We start from the raw sequence: 22067 nt of genomic DNA, 5'->3' as shown, positions 1-22067 counted from the left end.
CACTTTTGGAGGATGACCTGGTATCAAGAAGGTCATTTTCTCTGATGAATCCAATTTCCGATTGTTTGGGGCATCCGGAAAAAAGCTTGTCCGGAGAAGACAAGGTGAGCGCTACCATCAGTCCTGTGTCATGCCAACAGTAAAGCATCCTGAGACAATTCATGTGTGGGGTTGCTTCTCAGCCAAGGGAGTGGGCTCACTCACAATTTTGCCTAAGAACACAGCCATGAATAAAGAATGGTACCAACATATCCTCCGAAAGCAACTTCTCCCAACCATCCAGGAACAGTTTGGTGACGAACAATGCCTTTTCCAGCATGATGGAGCACCTTGCCATAAGGCAAAAGTGTTAACTAAGTGGCTCGGGGAACAAAACATTGATATTTTGGGTCCATGGCCAGGAAACTCCCCAGACCTTAATCCAAATCAAATCAAATGTTATTTGTCATATACACATGGTTAGCAGATGTTAATGCGAGTGTAGCGAAATGCGTGTGCTTCTAGTTCCGACCACGCAGTCGGAACTAATCCCATTGAGAACTTGTGGTCAATCCTCAAGAGGCAGGTGGACAAACAAAAACCCACAAATTCTGACAAACTCCAAGCATTGATTAGGCAAGAATGGGCTGCCATCAGTCAGGATGTGGCCCAGAAGTGAATTGACAGCATGCCAGGGCAGATTGCAGAGGTCTTGAAAAAGAAGGGTCAACACTGCAAATATTGACTCTTTGCATCAACTTCATGTAATTGTCAATAAAAGCCTTTGACACTTATGAAATGCTTGTAATTATACTTCAGTATTCCATAGAAACATCTGACAAAAATATCTAAAAACACTAAAGCAGCAAACTTTGTGGAAATTAATGTGTCATTCTCAAAACTTTTGGCCACGACTGTATATACAAAGTGCAGTCGGAAAGTATTCAGACCCCTCAACTTTTTCCACATTTTGTTATGTTACAGCCTTAATCTAAAATGTATTACCGTAATTTCCGGACTATTGAGCGCACCTGAATATAAGCCGCACCCACTGAATTAAAAAAAAACTATTATTTTGACCATAAATAAACCGCACGTCTATAAGCCGCAGGTGCCTACCGGTACATTCAAACAAATGAACTTTACACAGGCTTTAATGAAACACGGCGTGTAACAAAAATAAATAGTCTTTAACGAAACACGGCTTGTAACAAAAATAAATAGGCTTTAACGAAACATGGCTTGTAACAAAAAAATAAAAAAATTGCAGTAAGCTTCAGTTGTCTTTTTGCACTGAGTCAATTCCTCACGCTGCTGTTTCCAACGTCTTATCATCGACTCATTAAGACCAAGCTCCTGTGCAGCAGCTCTATTTCCTTTTCCAACAGCCAGATCAATCGCCTTCAACTTGAAAGCTGCATCATATGCATTTCTCCGTGTCTTTGCCATGATGAGGGTGACAAAATGACTACCGTAATCAGAATGATGGGAAGTTTGAGAGCGCTCGATTTAATCTAAACAGTAAACAAAAAAGTTGTTTGACCTTAACCCGTTCGGCAATTTCAGTGGTCTAATGAAAGCATCATGCCACGAAAAAAACTGAGCACGTCACAGAATGTTTGTTTTTTTAGAGAAAAAAATTTGAAAGCGGGAAAAATCCATATATTAGCCACGTCATTGTTTAAGCCGCGAGGTTCAAAGCGTGGGGAAAAAGTTGCGGCTTATAGTCCGGAAATTACGGTAAATAAAACATTTTCCTCATCAATCTACACATAATACATCATAATGACAAAGCAAAAACAGATTTAGACATTTGCAAAAATGTTTACATAAGTATTCAGACCCTTTGCTATGAGACTCGAAATTAAGATGAGTTGATTGGAGTCCACCTGTGGTAAATTCAATTGATTGGACATGATTTGGAAAGGTACACACACACACACCTGTCTATATAAGGTTCCACAGTTGACAGTGTATGCCAGAGAAAAAAAACAAGCCATGAGGTCGATGGATTTGTTCGTAGAGCTCCAGGACAGGATTGTGTCGAGGCACAGATCTGGGGAAGGGTACCAAAACATTTCTGCAGCATTGAAGGTCCCCAAGAGCAAAGTGGCCTCCATCATTCTTAAATGGAAGAAGTTTAGAACCCCCAACACTCTTCCTAGAGCTGGCTGCCCGGACAAACTGAGCAAGCCTTGGACAGTGACCAAGAACCAGACTGTCACTGACAGAGCTCGGGAGTTCCTCTGTGGAGATGGGAGAATCTTCTTGAAGGAGAACCATCTCTGCAGCACTCCACCAATCAGGGCTTTATGGTAGAGTGGCCAGACGGAAGCCACTCCTCAGTAAAAGGCACGACAGCCCACTTCGATTTTGCCAAAAGGCACCTAAAGGAATCTCAGACCATGATAAACCAGATTCTCTGGTTTGATGAAAACAAGATTTAACCTCTTTGGCCTGAATGCAAAGTGTCACGTCTGGAGGATATCTGGCACCATCCCTACGGTGAAGCATGGTGGTGGCAGCATCATGCTGTGGGGATGTTTTTCAGTGGCAGGGACTGGGAGACTAGTCACGATTGATGGAAAGATGAATGGAGCAAAATACAGAGCGCCTTGATGAAAACAGACTCCAGAGCGCTCAGCAGACTGGGGTGAAGGTTCACCTTCCAACAGGACAAAGACCTTAATCACACAGCCAAGACAATGCAGGAGTGGCTTCTGGACAAGTCTCTGAATGTCCTTGAGTGGCCTAGCCAGAGCCCAGACTTGAACATCTCTGGAGACCTGAAAATAGATGTGCAGTGTCGCTCTCCATTCAACCTGACAGAGCTTGAGAGAATCTTCAGAGAAGAATGGGAGAAATTCCCTAAATACAGGTGTGCCAAGCTTGTAGCGTCATACCCAAGAAGACTTGAGGCTGTAATCGCTGCCAAAGGTGCTTCAACAAAGGGTCTGAATACTTATGTAAATGTGACATTTTCAAACATTTGGGTGTAGATTGATGAGGAAAAAACAAAACGTAATTAATTTTAGAATAAGGCTGTAACATAACAATATGTGGAAAAAGTAAAGGGGTCTGAATACTTTCTGAACACACTGTATATTCAGAGTATAAAAAACATGAAGGAAACCTGCTCTAAGGTTAAATAAGGATTTTTAAGCCTTGAGACAATTGAGACATGGATTGTGTATGTGTGCCATTCAGAGGGTGAATGGGCAAGACAAAAGATTGAAGCGCCTTTGAGCAGGGTATGGTGGTAGGTGCCAGGCACACTGGTTTCTGTCAAGAACTGCAACACTGCTGGGTTTCTCACAGTCAACAGTTTCCTGTGTGTATCAAGAATGGTCCCCTACCCAAAGGACATCCAGCCAACTGGACACAACTGTGGGAAACACTGGAGTCAACATGGACCAGCATCCCTGTGACACGCTTTCAACACCTTGTAGGGTCTATGCCCTGACGAATTGAGGCTGTTCTGAGGGCACGCCGGGGTGGGGTGCAACTCAATATTAGGAAGGTGTTCTTAATGTTTGATATATTCAGTGTATGACACCTTCAAAGATTCTGTCTTTCCACTCTGAAAGGTCAACACCTGAAACATTTTGCACAATAATTTAGTCAGTTTTGTTTGGACATATTCAGTCATTTCCTGGAACAATAAGAAAGAACAGGTTGATCCACCAAACAGGTTAGCGGAGGCCTTTGTGAGGAGACGTTGTGGCCCCTGACCATGATGACTCACCGTTCGCCCGAGGGTCCGGAAGGAGGATATTCTGGGTTTGACTGTCTTATTGATCTCCTTCAAACAGTACGACAATGGGTCCCGGCCGAACTTGGGGGAGGGGGGTCCGTTAGCGGGCGAGGGAGCGGGGGGCGTGGACAAGGGGGTGAGTGAGGAAGGGGAGGGAGAGAGCTGGGGCGGGGTGAAGCACAGACACCCAGGGAGAGGGTGGCATGGAGGGAGAGAGGGAGGGGAGGACAAAAACAAAAACAGATGACAAGGGAAAGAGAGAGAGACACCATCAACACCTTAAGCACACCACACAGAGAAGACAACACTGCAGCAGTTACCCCTGCAGAAGCCCACAGTCACCGGGTCATTCACATAGCGCCACAACAGCCGCACCACAGTCCCAACACCAACAAAACACAAGCCACGATGAAGGGTAGAGTAGAGTGAGCCTACGTGAGGAACAAGGTTGACAGATTGGAGCGGACCAACGGGACGTTCCATTGGTTAACCTCAATCTGGACACAGACACATAGTTCAGTCTACCGATGTACAAAGGACACCCTACAGCTCTGGGCCTGGTATACATGCTTGTAATACAGGTAATAAGAAACATGACAGGTCTCTAAGCTGGTGGGAACTACTGAACCTGTAACCTCACTTGGTCATGATGGTGTAACCACATGACCAAGTGAGGAGCAGTGAGGGAGAATATAGTCAACTCTACAGGCTGGTTTCTCAGACACAGATTAGCCTAGACCTACAGTAGTCCTGGACTAAAAATCACTTTAACTAGGAGCTGTTTGAATCAGTGTTGTGCAGTGGGGAGGGGGTAGACTTTTACAAATTACATCCAAAGCTCTTTCTCACAGGCCAATATGAAAATTCACTCTGATCATTACTGATCCACCTATTTGGGGAGAGCAGGAGCGATGACACAGAGCGGTGCACCACACAGACAGGACGGGAAGTAGGTAGAGAGTATTAGAGGAACAGGATTGGACAGCAGTCAGCAGGGTAGCCAATCAGACATGTAGCAGGAGGAAAGTGCTGGAAGAGACTGGAGAGAGAGAGAGAGAGACTGGAGAGAGATAGAGAGAGAGAGAGAGATATGCAGCAGTGGGTAGAGGCTGGCCATGATGTAGGTTAGCTAGGTGTTAGTTTGCTGTCCTCTCAACATTCCTGTCTAGTTTATTTTTAGTCATTTCAGAGTGGCTCAGGAGGCCTGTTTAAGGGACATCCGATATATTTTAGATCTAGACGGCCTCTAGTGGTCCAACGTCACCCATGATCTCCAATGACGGTGTAGAGAGAACACAGAAAAAATGAGTTCACTTGGAACTAGTCATCCCTCCATGTCCCAGTATCATCCCTGATGGTTGGCATTTCCTAAGGTGGTTTGACTGCTAATGTTATAGTCTGGGCCAGTATAATACAGTATAATAGCAGTGTGTTCGTAGAGGAAAATTCAATGCGTTTGTGCCTGTCTGTGCTGATGAAAGCACAAGCTCTGCAGAACGCTGCCTGCCAGTAGAGTTGACCTATTGGAAACCAAAGTCAGTCACACGCTGCAGAAAGTCAGAGGAGGCTTATTCACAGACAGGCCAGGGACACAGCCATGCACATACCAGTTCTAGAAAGGTGTGTGCGTGTGTGTGTGTGTGTGTGTGTGTGTGTGTGTGTGTGTGTGTTAGAGAGAGGGGCCATGCAGTATGTACATGCAGAGCTCTGGGAACAGGAAAGATTGTGTGTGAGACCACAGCTTCAGGACCATAGTGGCAGAGGTGGTCCCCAGAGGTGGTCCCCAGAGGTGGTCCCCAGACGCTGTCTCCCTGATTCAGCCCCTCTGCCTCAACACTGACACACACACTGCTCATGGTTTATCTACCTGCACCTTGGAGCACTGATCATTTCAAACACTAAGAAATCCACTCGGGGGACTATCCACTCGGGGGAAATAACCTGATTTGGGCATGAATTGTAGATTATTATCCTAATGTCTATTACTAATTCAGAAAGTTACTCAGCTAGTCAGAACTGAGTCATGGGAGTGGGATGTACCAGGGGTGTAAACTAGTCATTTTGTCTGTGAGGAGGAGTGGTGGTACTCGCAGCTTACCTTACTCTTCTTGCTGAACAGCCAGAACGGTTTGCTCCTGTTCTTGCCCAGCAGCTCCAGGGGGCCTTTGGGGGTACCGAGGGTGCCCAGGCTGCTGTCTGAGGAGGCACGGTTGATGCCCTGACTGTAGTCCTCAAAGTCCAGGTCCCCTGGACGCTCAAAGCCTGACTTGTACTGCTCTATAAGAGCTATGGAGTCCTGCAGGGAGAGTAGGTTACATTATGACAGTGAAACACAGACCAACAATACCAAAACGTTTCAAAGCATTTGTGTTTCATACCCATTTCCCTCACATTCTTTTGAACTTCATTGGACCACATGTATCTATGTACGTTACGTCTGGGTTTGTTTTGTATACATGCAGTACAGTACGGCCCACTCACATTCCTCTCATTGACATTAGTGCCCGCTTTAGTGACGCCCTCCAGACACTTCCCGATAATGGGCATCACGTGCCTCTCCGTGTCTGAGAACAAGACGTAGCCCTGCGCCAGCTTCCTCACCCGCCTCTCATCCATGTCCTGGAGTTTCTATCGGGAGAGGAGGCACATACAGGAGTCACTCAATCAGATCTGCCACGTCTTGGTGCCTGATTAAAGAATAACAGAACAACCAGCAGGCAGTCACTGAGTCCGAGGTGCTAGAGAAGCTCCTGAAACCTGACCCCAAAAAAACGATCCGAGTCAGTCGATTTAGACCCTTCTTTAAGGTTGCTGCCCTTATCGTCACCAAGCCTCTCTCTCCTTTCTGGGGAGGTTCCCATTGCTTGGAAGGCAGTCACGTTGCGTCCTTATTTAAAAAGGGGGAGATCAAGCTGATCCTAACTGTTATAGGCATATTTCTATTTTGCCCTGTTTATCAAAAGTGTTGGAAAAATTTGTCAATAATCAACTAACTGGCTTTCTTGATGTCTATAGTATTCTCTCTGGTATGAAGAATACCTTTAAATAAAGGTTAAAAAAAATAAAGTCAGCTGTGTTTTTAGTGTCTATTGAACCAAATGTTAGCATTTAAAACAGTTCCAGCAGAAGGAAGGAAAGCTAGGCTAAGGTCAGGATGGACGGGTGAGAGTCTCTGCCTTACGTTGAAGATGAGAGGCATGTCGCTGAAGTAGAACTGGCTCTGCTCCTTGTTGTATTTCTGCAGCTGGGCTGCGTAGTCGTTCTTACACTCTTCCGCTATGTGTGTCCTCATGTTGGCCTGCTGTTTGGCCTGGACACAGGTAACAAAACAAACACACAGGTCACACACAGGTCGGTCTGGTGGCTCACATTCCACTGTTTAAAGGGGAAACAGGACAAGTAGGACAGCTGGATTGTGTTCAGTAGGGCACACCGTAGGAAAACGTTTTGCAACGGAAAATGAAAACCTGTGTTCCTTTTATTTTGTGTTGGTGTCCTACTACCTTCTCGACGTCGGCCTTTGTGGCGTTGATGTCCTGGTCAGTTTTCTCGGCATATTGAACAGCTTTGTCCGCTTCTCGCCACTCCCTCTCAAAACGTTTCTTACTCTAAAACACAGAGAGAGACAGAAACACATCCATGTTGATCTTAGCTAACCCAATACTGTGCTCTGTGGGCATTCTTTGAATGGAATAGAAAAGACACTACTATTGTGTACAAGCGAGACCTCTGCTTCACCCAAGGCTAGTGCACACTTGCCCAATGGCCACGAGCACCTGACTTTACTGAATGGGCTGGAACATCAGTGGTTTAAGTCAGTGGTGCTGACCCATACAGTGACGAGCAATGGGCTGGAACATCAGTGGTTTAAGTCAGTGGTGCAGACCCATACAGTGACGAGCAATGGGCTGGAACATCAGTGGTTTAAGTCAGTGGTGCTGACCCATACAGTGACGAGCAATGGGCTGGAACATCAGTGGTTTAAGTCAGTGGTGCTGACCCATACAGTGACGAGCAATGGGCTGGAGTGCTGCTAGTTTCTGGTCTCGTTCTAGTTCCCTACCCCTGCTTTAAAAAGGAGCTCCTCATCACTTTTTACTGTATATTACAAATACTGGTCACCTGAGTCACCACACACACACAACTAGTGAACAAACGTCCCTTTCACTGATGTAACAATGACCCCACTTACAGCAGACAATATGAGAGAGCATTCAGAAACATTTGACAGCTTCACCACTATAGACAATGGAGGAGAGTGACTGGACAAAACATTGCCCTTTGACTGAACAGAAAGAATAAACAGACAAGTTGTTCACTGACAAACAAAGTATAGGCCTACTATATAGAGAGGATGTATACATTAGTATTCTACCAACAACATAGATTTTCCCTTTGGAAGAGGGGAGTTATTGGCAGACGGCCTGACATGTAAACAAACTTACACTGTCGAGCTGCTTATAGGTGCTCTCCAAACTCTGCTGGGCTTTCTTGGCCTCCGACAGATGCTGCAAACAGACACACAGAGAGGACACATGAGACACCAAGAACACTAGGATGATGACATGACGGTCCCTACTTAGACAGGGCCATTGGCATTGGGTACAGAATAAACAACGGCCACCAAAAACCACAGAACAAAACAGCTGGTAAACAAATAGCAGTCTGTCTGTGGGTCATGTCTACTGGGAGACTTTATAGTGTTTGTGTGTGTTCTATATTCCATTGGGGTTGGGCCAAGGCATTCCTCTCCTTTCAGAGGATGACAACACGACAGTGACCACCCCCCCTACGAGACAACCCAGGCTACCAAGTCTCTGCTGGTCCTTCCTGTCTCCTTCATACTCTCCCTCCTTTTCCCTAGATCCCACCCATCTTCACTCGCGCTCACTATAATAATCTGAGTTTTGAACTCCTCCATCCTTCCCTCTCAGTGTGGATCTCTCTCTCTCACCGTCTTGCGCTCCATCTTGAGCTCCTGCAGGTACTTGGTGAGTTCAATGCAGATGTTCATCATCATGTTCTCAGCAATCAGCTCCCTCTGTCCTGCGTAGTCGTTCATCTCATTCAGGATGTCCAGGAAGGACTGGTGGTTGGAGAACCTATGGGAGAGGAGGGAGGGAGGGAGGGAGGGAGGGAGGGAGGGAGGGAGGGAGGGAGGGAGGGAGGGAGGGAGGGAGGGAGGGAGGGAGGGAGGGAGGGAGGGAGGGAGGGAAAGGATACAGAAGAGATGAGATCTGTAATGGATTTGGGCATTGACAGGAAGTTACATACACTGTTGCTTAAATAGCTGTGTTAGCCAGGTAATGATAGGTCCATTACTTCCTTATTCCCGTTTCCCTCTCAGGGGGTATAGTAGCAGTCATTTGCATTGCTCTGCAGGTGCTGGCATAGCCTCTCCAACTACAGTACTATAGACAGGAAAGCAGTTTGAAAACACGTCATTGAAATTACGTCATGTATTGTTGGTGTATTATTTTAGTCAAGCTTTGTTTTCCTTCTCTATGTCTGATTAGGAACTGAAAGTCATGTTGAAGATCACAGCTGGCCTGGGCAGATACAAACACAGCACATTTTATGCACACACATATTCATTCACACACACACACAAAAGCCCAATAGCTCACCTGCATTCCTGTTCCTCTTTACAGCCTCGTTTAGGATTGTATTTCTTTGTTAGATTTCTGTCAATATTAGGAGAGGGGGAAGATATGGTAAGTAGTCTGGAAGATAGAATATGTCAAAAGCACAGATGCAAAGTTAATTATCCTAAATGATAGGAAAACACAATGCATCAAATTAGGGTGTCTATTCAAATCTCAATAAGCAAGTTCAAACCTAAATTGGTTACAGTCAGCGTTTAATAGAAATGATTCAATTTAAAATCAATCCACACCTCTAAGAAACAATACACACAAATATTTGCTTCTTGTGGGCAAGACTGCCCCGGTCCACTGGCACAGTTGATCTTTCCTTTTTGACGTTTTTATCTCAATATCAAATCATTTCTAGGTAACAATGAATTATCTTACTATATTTGTTTTTAATTTAAAAAATGGTAAAAAAGAAACAAGCAAGAATTCTGCTAAGACTGAGTGGTCTGTCTGGGAGTGGTCAGAGAGGAGCCTAATGGGAAGGATGTGTAACCTGAAAGCTAGCTGTTATTGGTCTTCTATTAACATCTAGGTCTAAAAGAAACCCACCCAGCCAAACAAGCTGAAATGTCAGGCAGCTCTTACACTAAAAGGGCATTATCATAATTGTCACTATTATTCCAACCTCCCAATAACTCCCCTCTTCCATATATATATATATTTAAAAAAACACAGGAAATCATGTTTTTGACTGCACTGCCCCTTTAAGGGAAAGCCAATGCAAAACTACAGTCAAGAAGAACATCTTAAAACAGATCCACTTCTCCTATTCTTCCTTCTTTCATTAGAGCTCTCTCTGACCACATCCTGTCTGTCATGTGCCAGTCTGCTCCCACTTCCTCTCCACCAGAGCACAGCAGCAGATACTGACAGACGCACTCGAGAGTGAGAGTGAAGAATAGAGAAAAAGGGAGGCAGTAATGCAGGCTCAAGCTTGAGAATGAGGGCAGTGTTTCTGGGACTGTCTGGGCTGGGGCAATGCCAACAGGGGGAGACAAGTTCAATTCTGCCCCAAACTAATCATAAGACACCACATACATTTCATAAAACAGCTTTTGAGCACAAACATCAACTGCTGTGGGCACACGCAGGAATGAGGCCTGAGGAACCATGAAGAATGAGGCCTACCTCAGCTGCTTGGCATAGTTCTGCTCTATCTCCGTCCTCTCCTTCACAAACTTCACATACTTCTCTACCAGTTCCAGCCCGGATTGCGTGTGCTTGTCGATGATGTCATATTGGTCCTGGGGAGAAGGAACATATATATATATATAAATAATGAATGAGAGTGAGAGAGTGAGAGAGAGAGAAAATGCACACGAGATGGATGATCACCATTAGATAAGAATGACGGCACGTTCCATTGGATGAGTGACGTCATCTAAAAGAATGCTGGATATTAATCAGTCTGAGGCAACATTTAGTTTACAGACTGTTGATACTGAATGTCAAGTCACCATATCTACCCAAATGTTATGCCTTCCAAGAATTCTCTACATATGCACAACCCTTGACCCCCACCCTTGAGATGCTAGATCATGCTGCATTCTGCTGCTAAAGAGAAGGGGAGAGGGAGAAAGAGGGAAAATGGCCAGAGAGAGAGCGAGAGGACACAGGGAGGAGGACAACCTTTTACCGACAGGAAATAGGAAGCGCCCCACTCTTGCACTTCCTGTGGTACGTAGACTCAGTAGAAACATCCCAAATATGAATTGCATATAACACTAAACAACCAACTGATTGCCGCATTACTGTAAAATTGGAGGCGTCAAGTGGAAGGGAGCGAAGGTAGGAACTTGTTTGTCGACCCGTTAAAAGACCAAAAATAGGCCCCCAAAAAAATAAAAAAATAAAATAAAATAAAAATCAGCATAATTTGAAAAACATACCAGTTTCATATGAGGACCAAAATGTTGACAGCGGCGCCATACAGATTGTAAAAATAGAAGAGATTTGATGTACCGATTCTATGGCACATGGTTTATGAACTGATACACATTTTTTTTTTTTTTTAAACACTTGATTCAAAACTTAAGAGTTTTTCAATAAAAAATGTTGTATAAAATCATTGCCACCTAACAGAATGTTATGTATATAGGGCATACAACCATCTCAGCTCTGTAGATGTTTCTGCGAAGAGACAGTATCATAAGATCATTTATTCTGGTATTGCCCCTATGTAGCTTGTTTCTGGTCACAGGTTCAGGAATGGCTGAAAAATCACAACATTTACCTCAAATGAACCCTACAAATAGCACTGTTGGGAGATTTGGAAAGTCATAGTCAATCAATCAACAATATAATAGTTTCAATAAAAATATTAATCTTTAACTTACAATCTGTAGATACTATGTGATTAGGAAGGTTCAGAATCTATGCGAAACATCACAACACAGTTGAAATCAAGTTGAGGGAGCGTGCAATTGGCATGCTGACTGCAGAAATGTCCACCAGAGCTGTTGCCAGAGAATTTCATGTTCATTTCTCTACCATAAGCTGCCTCCAACATCATTTTAGAGAATTTGGCAGTACGTCCAACCGGCCTCACAACCGCAGACCACGTGTAACCACTCCAGCCCAGGACCTTCTTCACCTGCAGGATCGTCGGATGTGTGTTGGGGAGGGGGTGCTGAGGAGTATTTCTGTCTGTAATAAAGCCCTTTAGTTTGGAAATACTCATTCTGATTGGCTGAGCCTGCCTCCCCAGTGGGTGATCAAATGGCCACTGGACTATTAACACTGACACCCCCCCCCCCTCCATGTTTGTACATTGCATAGATAAACAGCGTAGCCACTTCACCCCTACCTATAGCCACAAATGACCTCGACTAACCTGTACCCCCACACATTGACTCGGTACCCCTTGTATATGGCTTCGTTATTGTTATTTTATTGTGTTACTTATGCTTTACTTTAGTATATTTGGTAAATATTTTCTTAACTCTTCTTGAACTGCACTGTTAGGTAAGGTCTACACTTGTTGTATTCGGCACATGTGACAAATGAAGTTTGATTTGATGCCCTCCCAGACCCACCCATGGCTGCACTCCTGCCCAGACATGTGAAATCCATAGATTAGAGCCTAATGAATTTATTTCAATTGATTGACTTCCTTATATGAACAGTAACTCCGTCAAATCTTTGAAATCGTTAGAATGGTGAGTTAATATTTTTGTTTAGGTGTATATTCTTGCTGTGTAACTACTGTGAAGAAAAGAAAGAGAAGTGCCATGTATGTAAATTGTGTATATAATGTACAAAAAAATAAAAAGCTGTAAAAACAACATTTATTTTTGTCCTCGGAAGAGGGTGATGGATGGGCGAAACTAAAAAAACACTCAAACGTAACGCATCGTTATTTGATTTCCCTACACATCATAAGCAAACATATCGTCAACTCACACCAGAAAAACAAAATAGGCTTGCTACCACACATATCAATAACAGAAATTCCCACACTTTGATATGCAGTGAGGAGTCTTCTAGTCTCTCTTCTCTTCAGTTCCTTTTTTGGCTGGGTGCTTTATGGCCACTTCAAGCACAGACAAGCCTGTTAGAGAGTGATGATGATATCAAGGAACAGCCAATCCTCCCTCCGAACACCTCCAAGCCCTCTGTAGTTACAGTATGGAGGAGGGCCGTCTATGGGAAGAGATTCCTATCATGTTGGGCCATGTTCTTGACCCATCCTATCCCTTCAAAGGGCACACAAAAAGAGAGTGAACAAATAACACCTAAGGCCTTTTATTTGAGAAGAACACGTAACACATGAGCATGTGGGCTTGTATGAGACATTGCGAGCGACTTGCTGTATGTGTGCATGTGTATAACAGGGAGGACTTCTTTTTTAGAAGTCTGATCAACTGTTTTGGGTGTGCTCTTTTTGTGTTCACCCTAAACACCACCAAGAAACGAGGAGAGAACATACCAACTGGTTGGTTTTCATTCCAGTTTAACAGAGTCCTCCTGTCTTAGCGGTTAAGTTGTAAATAAGAGTGAGGAATAGGGAAAGGGGGGGGGGTCTTCCACCGCACGAACAACCTTGTATGCCCTCTCCATGAGACAATTTTGTTTAGAAATTGGTTACAATTTAAAGTTTCAGTAAGCTAGGACATTCAGTTGGGCTTTTCACTAGCATACTGTTGGCTTCATGATAGCATTTAGGACACAGACACGGCAAAGAACAGTAATCTTCCAAAGACTGTAGGCCTAGCCATCCATGTTGGCCCTGCTTCAACCCAGCAGCCTGTGTCTACCTCCACCCCCCAACTCCAGACAGATTCATTTGTGAATGCGTCATCCTGCTCAGTGGTGGAAAAAGTACCCAATTTTCATACTTGAGTAATAGAAAATTACTCAAGTAAAAGTGAAAGTCACCCAGTAACATACTACTTGAGTAAAAGTCTAAAAGTACTTGGTTTATCAACAAGTATCAAAAGTAAAAAATAAATGGCAAATTCCTTATATAAAGTAAACCAGATGGCACCATTTTCTGTTTTTATTTATTTATTTACTTACTTACTTACTTACAGATAGCCAGAGGCATGCGCCAACACTCAGACATAATTTACAAATGAAGCATGTGTTTAGTGAGTCCTCCAGATCAGAGGCTGTTCTCTTAATAAATGTGTGAATTAGTACTTTTGGGTGTCTGGAAAAACGTATGGAGTAAAAAGTACATATTTTCTTTAGGAATGGAGTGAAGTAAAAGTAGTCAAATATCTAAATAGTAAAGCAGATACCTCCAAAAACTACTGAAGTAGTACTTCCAAGTATTTTTACACCACTGATCCTGCTCCACGACCATGGAGAATGTTTCCTCCCTTAGTCACTGTCTTTCATGAACTTTATAAAGGGCCCGTCTGCAACGCTACATTTTTTACAGTCCTGGATTGTGGAACACACACAGAGCCTGTCCTCACTGTCAAACTAGCAGCCAGGGCTAATGCCTATACACTGATCTTGCACACTGAACACTAGGTGCCTAAAATAACTGCTGGATTAACGGCAAGGAAAGCAGGGGACAGATGCCACAGAGCAGGCAGCACAGTTGGCCACGAACGTTACTGGCCAAACACAATCACAACCAATTAGGCAGTCTGGACATTGTGGCGAGAGAAGGAATGAATGTTGAATGAATGTTTGCCAATAGTCTCCCTCACACATAAATACAAACATATGAAAACCTGGTTAGATCTGTGTGCAAATTGAAGTCATTCTCTCACAATCAATTTCACTAGTAGTATGGTCTAAACCTGATAGAAGGTACAGTAAACTACCAGCTAATAAAATCTCTTTGATTTTGCATGTTTTCAGAGAAAACTAGAGGTTTGAAGAAATGTCTCTTGGGTTAAAAAGTGAAACAGATGTGGCAAATACATCCATATAAATAAATACAAGAGCATGGATAGATGAGATGTTTTGAGTTCATTAAATGAGGTCAAACCTAATTAGGTTGCTGGTGCTCCATGCAGCGCAGCACAGAGGATGGAAAGGGGACAGGAGGACGAGAGAGAGGCCCAGGGGGAACATGGGTAATGAGGTCAGAACCTACCATCCAAACTAACCCTCCATTTACATACTCACTATGTGGGTGGGTGGGTGGGTGTGTGGAGGAGGTCAGATCACTGGGTGGGTGGTGGAGTAGCCACAGCCTAGCTCTCAGATAAACAGTGTAGCAACATTGAGGGGCAGTGTGTTCTCGGTCTGATTTTCTAGTGAAAAGACTGCTTGTTTCTCTGTTTGTCTTGTTCATTGTGTCGCCTCCCAGCTACCACTGTAACTCACTCTTGTGCACATTGGCTGGGGAATCCATGACAACCGGTGGCAGTCAAGAGAGGTTGAAATCAACTCATTATACTCATTAAAACCATGTGAGATCGATGAGCGAGAGCAAAGATCCATCCAGCTATCTATGTTAAAAAGTAAGCTATTGTTTGTTGTCACAAGGTACCAATCCTGGTCCTGGAAAGCAAGTGTACACTACAGTGTTTTCCCAGGCTATTTTAAACTCCTCAATGAAGGATTGGTGGTCAGTAATTAGCCTAGTTGGCAAACCCTCTCTCCAGGACTAGAGTTGGGTTGGTGACCTCTGGCATGCTCAGTACAGTGCATTGTTGAAATGTTGAAAACATTGAAGGATCTGGAGTAAATGTGCCATCATGTAACTGATATCATTCAATATGTCATCTCCAAGTAAATGGTGGGTGACAATATAAGTTGCAAAAGAAAATGTATTAGGAGCAAAGTTACTACAGGGTAGCAAGCGATGAGCTTGGCTCAAGCAGCCATGCCCATGCCCTTGAGACTGTGCTCCATCCATGCGCGCAGTGGGCAGCAAGAGGCAAAAGTGTCCTATTTCTGGGAATCAAGTAACGCCCAACTGTGTGACAACTTGTTGCAGGCATGGCCCTCCCAAAAGTGGATCCTTCCTTAGGACAAAACTAGTCTTGGGGCAAGGAATGTCAATGAAATTCACACGAGTTTAAAACAGCAAAGTCCTAGGCCCTAGACATTCTGAATGTCTGGCAGTTTGTGCACAACAATCTGGGTCATAAGCTTTTTCTTGAGAAATTAAACATTGACTTGAACTTGGCTAGCTAGCTAATACCATAATGAGCTGAGAGACAAGAGACCAGCACAAGCTGCTTTGTTCTTCAGGGTCTCCAATGACAGCACTTTGATTTGAGTTACAAATCATACTACAACTTATTTACCTGCTACAATGGCTGCGTTTACACAGACAGCCCAATTCTGATCTTTTGCCCATTTATGGAAGGGGGGGGGCTTATATGCAGATTCAGGAATGCTCACATGCAGGAACGCCACAAATTGCGTGCTGCAATCACACACTATTAAAATTAATGGGCAAAAAAAACAAACTGATCTGATTGGGCAAAGGACAAATTAGTGAACAAAAACAGAATTGGATTGTTTGTGTAAACAGCGTCACATTTGTATCTGTTCAGAGTGACATGCTGGTCCAACTCAAGGTGTCAAAAAAAATAATATGGACCCATCCAATTGGCGACAGATTTTCATGTGAATATTCAAAAATCTTAGTCATTCCAGAGTTTCCTTTAGGAAAACCATTGAAGAGGAGTGGGACAACATTCCACAATCAACAGCCTGACAACTCTATGCGACGGAGATATGTCACGCTGCATGAGGCACGCTGCCTAGTTAAATAAAGCTTAAATAAAAAATGATATCACACCAGATACTGCCTGGTTTTCTGATCCACACCCCTACCTTTGTTTTTAAGATATCTGTGACCAACAGATGCATATCTGTATTCCCAGTCATGTGAAATCCATAGATTTGGGCCTAATGAATTTATTTAAATTGACTGATTTCCTTATATAAACTGTAACTCAGTAACATGTTTGAACTTGTTGCACGTTACATTTATATATTTTTGTTCAGTATGTATGCATGCATGGGTATGTGTACATTGTATACAAAGTATTCAGACCCTTTGAATTTTTCCACATTTTGTTGCGTTACAGCCTTATTCTAAAATTGATTACATTGATAAGGAAAACAAACAATCTACACACAATACCTCAATTACAAACAAAAACAAGTTTTTTGAAAATGTTGCTAATTTCTAAAAAACTATCACATTTACATAAAAGTATTCAGACTATTTACTCAGTACTTTGTTGAAGCACCTTTGGCAGCGATTACAGCCTTGAGTCTTCTTGGGTATGACGCTAGAAGCTTGGCACACCTGTATTTGCGGAGTTTCTCCCATTCTTCTCTGCAGATCCTCTCAAGCTCAGTCAGGTTGGATGGGGAGCATCGCTGCACAGCTATTTTCAGGTCTCTCCAGAGACGTTCGATCGGGTTCAAGTCTGGGCTCTGGCTGGGTCACTCAAGGACATTGAGACTTGTCCTGAAGCCACTCTTGTGTTGTCTTGGCTGTGTGCTTAAGGTCGTTGTCCTGTTGAAAGCTGAACTGTCACCTCAGTCTGGAGATCCTGAGCGCTCTGGAGCAGGTTTTCATCAAGGATCTCTCTGTAATTGGCTCCAGTCATCTTTCCCTCGATCCTGACTAGTCTCCCAGTCCCTGCCGCTGAAAAACATTCCCATAGCATGATGCTACCAACACGCTTCACAGTAGGGATGGTGCCATGTTTCCTCCAGACGTGACGCTTGGTATTCAGGCCAAAGAGTTAAATCTTGGTTTCATCAGACCAGAGAATCTTGTTTCTCATGGTCTGAGAGCCCTTTAGGTGCCTTTTGGCAAACTCCAAGCAGTAGTGGCTTCCTTCTGGCCACTTTACCATAAAGGCCTGATTGGTGGAGTGCTGCAGAGATGGTTGTCCTTCTGAAAGGTTACAGAGGAACTCTGGAGATCTGTGGGAGTGACCATCGGCTTCTTGGTCACCTCCCTGACCATGGCCCTTCTCCCCCGATTGTTCAGTTTGGCTAGGCGACCAGCTCTAGGAAGAGTCTTGGTGGTTCCAAACTTCTTCCATTTAAGAATGATGGAGGCCACTGTGTTCTTGGGGATCTTCAATGCTGCAGAAATGTGTTGGTACCCTTCCCCAGATCTGTGCCTCGACACGATCCTGTCTCGGAGCTCTACGGAGAATTCCTTCGACCTCATGGCTAGGTTTTTGCTCTGACATGCACTGTCAACTGTCGGAACTTATATCATGTCCAATCAATTGAATTTACCACAGGTGGACTCCAATCAGCTTGTAGAAACATTTCAAGGATGATCAATGGAAACAGGATGCCCCTGAGCTCAATTTCGAGTCTCATAGCAAAGGGTCTGAATACTTATGTAAATAAGGTATTTCTGCTTTATTTTTAATTTATTAGCAAATTTTAAAAAAAACTGTTTTCGCTTTGTCATTATGGGGTAGTGTGTGTAGATTGATGAGGGGAAAAAAATGAATTTAATCCATTGTAGAATAAGGCTGAAATGTAACTTAATGTGAAAAAAAGGGAAGGGATCTGAATACTTTCCCAATGCACAGTATATGCTTCCATTAATTTCTTTCAACTGGTGCCGGGGGACCTTCAAATGAGTCTTGTGAGGCCTGTGGGCGTCCTAGAGCAAAACAACCGACATGTACATGTTCGTGAGTCTAACCTTTCCACAGAGGGGTTATATTATTGTAGTCCAGACTGTTTGGATGCTACAGACAGAAGTTGGCAGATCAGCTGTACCAACTTCAGACGTGTCCCATGGAGTAATCTTTCCATAGAGGAGTCATAATAGTTTGTAGGCCAAACCGTTTGGACGCTAGATACGATTTTGTGAGAAGACAGATTTTTGGAATGTCTCATGGTCTGACAAACCCTACTCTAGTTCTGCCACCTTTCACCGCAGATGCGGAACTGCGACAACAGCGGATGCGATGGATTGAGACGCATCCAATGCAAAAAAACTGCCCTCTTGCTTGCATTGACAGATGTATTATTATGCTAATTAGGGTTCCGCAGGGCACGGACACCGACTCTAGGGTTTTTTTAAAGCAAACTCAGAGCTGCCATCTCTCACGCATTGGCACTTACATACATGAAGGGCACATTTTGGCATTTGCTGTTTGATTGATGAGAAACTCCATATTGCAAATGTACGGTCGCTTACTAGACGTCCGTGAATGTTTGTAAAATTCACGGACGGTGGTGGGCTGTGCACCGGGGCCAGATCTTCCGGGAAGTCATCGAACGAAGTCTCGGACATTCGTTATCCGTTTTATAAAATTTTCCCATTTTTCCGCTGTCCCGGTAAATTCCAGCAGATGGCGAATGGAATCTTATTGCAAATGTACAAAACATCACCAATCACGACGTGGCCATTTCTCCTAAACGGAAAAGACTTTGAAGACGAAACTTGGTGAGCATAGGTTTGGCATAATGGGCAGTTGGCCCCGAACAAGATGGCATCGAGGCCTCAACACTTTTTGAGTTAAGGCCATTTTTCTGGGATTAAAGGTCAAAAACAAAAATAGAGCGCTAATTTGACCGCTTCACATCAAAGTACATGAACCTACGGTGTCAGCAAAAAAAGAACCAGACATTTAGCTATCGTAATTTAAGAGAAATCGTACAATGTACAATTGGTGATGTTCAAAAAAATGTGGGGGGTTTTTCCAAAAAAAGTTACAGATCCAGTTGCAGCGCGTTCAGACGAATCCGTTAAGGCGTGTTTCGGAGCTCTGCGAGATTTCTGTGATTTTCTGAAATAACACACACTCATTCAACCCTCTGTAAATAAGTCAGTTCTAGAAGGTAAAGACTTAAACTCAATATTGTATAACCTCTCTGGGACATGTGGGACGCTAGCGTGACACACTATTCAACAGCCAGTAAAATAGCAGGGCGGCAAATTCAAAACAACAAAAATCTCATAATTAAAATTTCTCAAACATACAACTATTATATCCCATTTTAAAGATATACTTCTCGTTAATCCAACCACATTGTCCGATTTCAAAAAGGCTTTACAGCGAAAGCACACTGCAATAATCTGAGTACAGTGCTCAGACAACAACAAGCAATACAGATACCCGCCATTTTGGAGTCAACTAAAAAAATAAAACAGAAATAGCATTATAAATATTCACTTACCTTTGATGATCTTCATCAGAATGCACTCCCAGGAATTCCCAGGTGCACAATAAATGTTTGTTTTGTTCGATAAAGTCCATCATTTATGTCCAAATACCTCCTTTTTGTTGCCGCGTTTAGTCCACTACTCCAAATGCAGGAAGCGTGTGCAAAATGTCACGACGAAAAGTCAAAAAAAGTTATATTTACGTTTGTAGAAACATGTCAAACGATGTATAGCATCAATCTTTAGGATGTTTTTAACATAAATCTTCCATAATATTCCAACCGGACGATTCCTTTGTCTTCAAAAAAGAAAAGGAACACAGCTAACTCACAGGTGAGTGCGCGCCACTGAACTCATGTCATTCTCTCAGTCATCTGACTCCATATGCTCTTATTCTCTCCCCAGTCACAGTAGAATCATGAAACAACATTCTAAAGACTGTTGATATCTAGTGGAAGCCTTAGGAAGTGCAAAATGACCCCAGAGACACTAGTTTGGATAGGCAATAATTTGAAAACTACAAACCACTTCCTGGTTGGATTTTTTTGTCAGGTTTTTGCCTGCCATATGAGTTCTGTTATATTCACAGACATCATTCAAACAGTTTGAGAAACTTCAGAGTGTTTTCTATCCAAATCTACTAATAATATGCATATCCTACCTTCTGGGCCCGAGTAGCAGGCAGTTTAATTTGGGCACGTTATTCACCTGAATTTCCGAATACTGCCCCGTCACCAAGAAGATAAGAGCCTACCCCAAGGAGGATGTGTGTTCAATTTCAGCTTCCTGTGTCAACCGGAAGTACCTTAAAATGGTGTCATAGGGGCTGTTTCGAAGGGTTAAAAAGGTCAGATCTTTTCAAAACTTCATATGTGTGATTAGGGAACCCTCATGAACTGTAAATCAGTCATTTCTCCCAACAGATGTCAAAGAAAAGCTCTCTCACACACACACACACACACACAGCAAGGATGGAGTGACACAGTGCGGGGCTTAAAGACACAGAGCCTGCAACGGCATTACCATAATCTCTAGGCTGTGCCGAGTTCAACGAGATGCCCCGCTAGACCGTACCTCGCTCGGTCTGAGCGCAGCAACCGTGAAAAAAAGAAGGCCCAAAATGAAGCCTGGCCCTAAATTTCAGGTGCTTTTGGGTGACAGCAGGAGAACCATTAGGGTTAGAAGCACAGTGAAAATAAGGTGTTTACGTCAAGCAGTTTGCAATGACTTCTCTCCCCATAGGAAGACATTGCCTGCTCCCCTAAATTCAACCTGAAGCCTACGTGGGTTATGAATGCCTTATGAACCGGTCTTCGATGACAATTCATCAGGCCACTATGAGGTCTACCTGCGTTGATTCTAAGCTTCCTGGAGCAACCGGAAGTGATTAAATTCACCCTAAAGGTGTTTTGATATACCAAACCTGCAGTTTGTGAAAATCACTGCATTCAACCCTATGTAGATCAGTAAATTCTTAACCTAAAGACGTTAAACTCAGCATTCTGTAAGAGCCTACCCCAATGACGATATGTGTTTACTTTCAGCTTCCTGTGCCAACCGGAAGTCCCTTAAATTAGGGTCATAGGGGCTGTTTCGAAAGGTTAAAAAAGTCAGATCTTTCCAAAACTTCATACGTGTGATTAGGCAACGCTCATGAACTGTAAATCAATCACTTCTCCCATCAGATTTCCAAGAAAAGCGCTCTCTCACACACACACACACGGAGTGACACAGTGTGGCTTAGAGACACACAGAGCCTGCAATAGTTACCTTTGTTAGAACTATCAAAGAACCGTCAGACCTAGAGCTCTGAAACTTTAGAAACCTGTTCTAGAGCTCAAGTCGAGTCCCACTTCTCCCTCATCATACATGACAAATAGACCATCTAGGTTGATTCATGGCTTAACATAGGGCTATATATATCATTTGGGCAGTATAAATGCCATTTGGACATGGTTCACTGACTTTTGGGTTTGTAAACCGACTTCCTATGATCGTACATGGCAAATGGACATAACACCCTGATTTGGCACTTTCAATACTTTCATATTGCATTTGGACATTTCTTATGGCATTTGGCAATGGTTCACTGACCTTTGACTTG

At 43.5% G+C, this 22067-nt stretch overlaps 1 protein-coding gene across 5 annotated transcripts in view; it reads right to left on the bottom strand.

The window, feature by feature from the left end:
- The window catches only part of LOC106601280 (cdc42-interacting protein 4 homolog), a 31283-nt gene that overhangs the window by 6398 nt on the left and 2818 nt on the right, over positions 1-22067 (bottom strand). For 2 of the 5 annotated variants that reach the window (XM_014193366.2, XM_014193367.2), the window contains exons 2-10: positions 10516-10631; positions 9361-9417; positions 8688-8835; positions 8179-8241; positions 7237-7341; positions 6915-7043; positions 6215-6361; positions 5832-6029; positions 3725-3895 (exon numbers count right to left, since the gene is read on the bottom strand). In XM_014193366.2, coding sequence (XP_014048841.1) covers positions 3725-3895; positions 5832-6029; positions 6215-6361; positions 6915-7043; positions 7237-7341; positions 8179-8241; positions 8688-8835; positions 9361-9417; positions 10516-10631 — 1134 coding nt within the window. Of the gene's footprint in view, positions 1-3724; positions 3896-5831; positions 6030-6214; positions 6362-6914; positions 7044-7236; positions 7342-8178; positions 8242-8687; positions 8836-9055; positions 9145-9360; positions 9418-10515; positions 10632-22067 lie in introns of those variants that run through there. The other 3 variants (XM_014193369.2, XM_014193371.2, XM_014193368.2) reach the window with 2 other exon arrangements.

The sequence above is a fragment of the Salmo salar genome, chromosome ssa03, assembly GCF_905237065.1.
Source record: "Salmo salar chromosome ssa03, Ssal_v3.1, whole genome shotgun sequence".
Taxonomy (NCBI): Eukaryota; Metazoa; Chordata; class Actinopteri; order Salmoniformes; family Salmonidae; genus Salmo; species Salmo salar.
The sequence above is the reverse complement of the archived record's forward strand: the minus strand, read 5'-3'. Positions and strand labels throughout refer to the sequence as shown.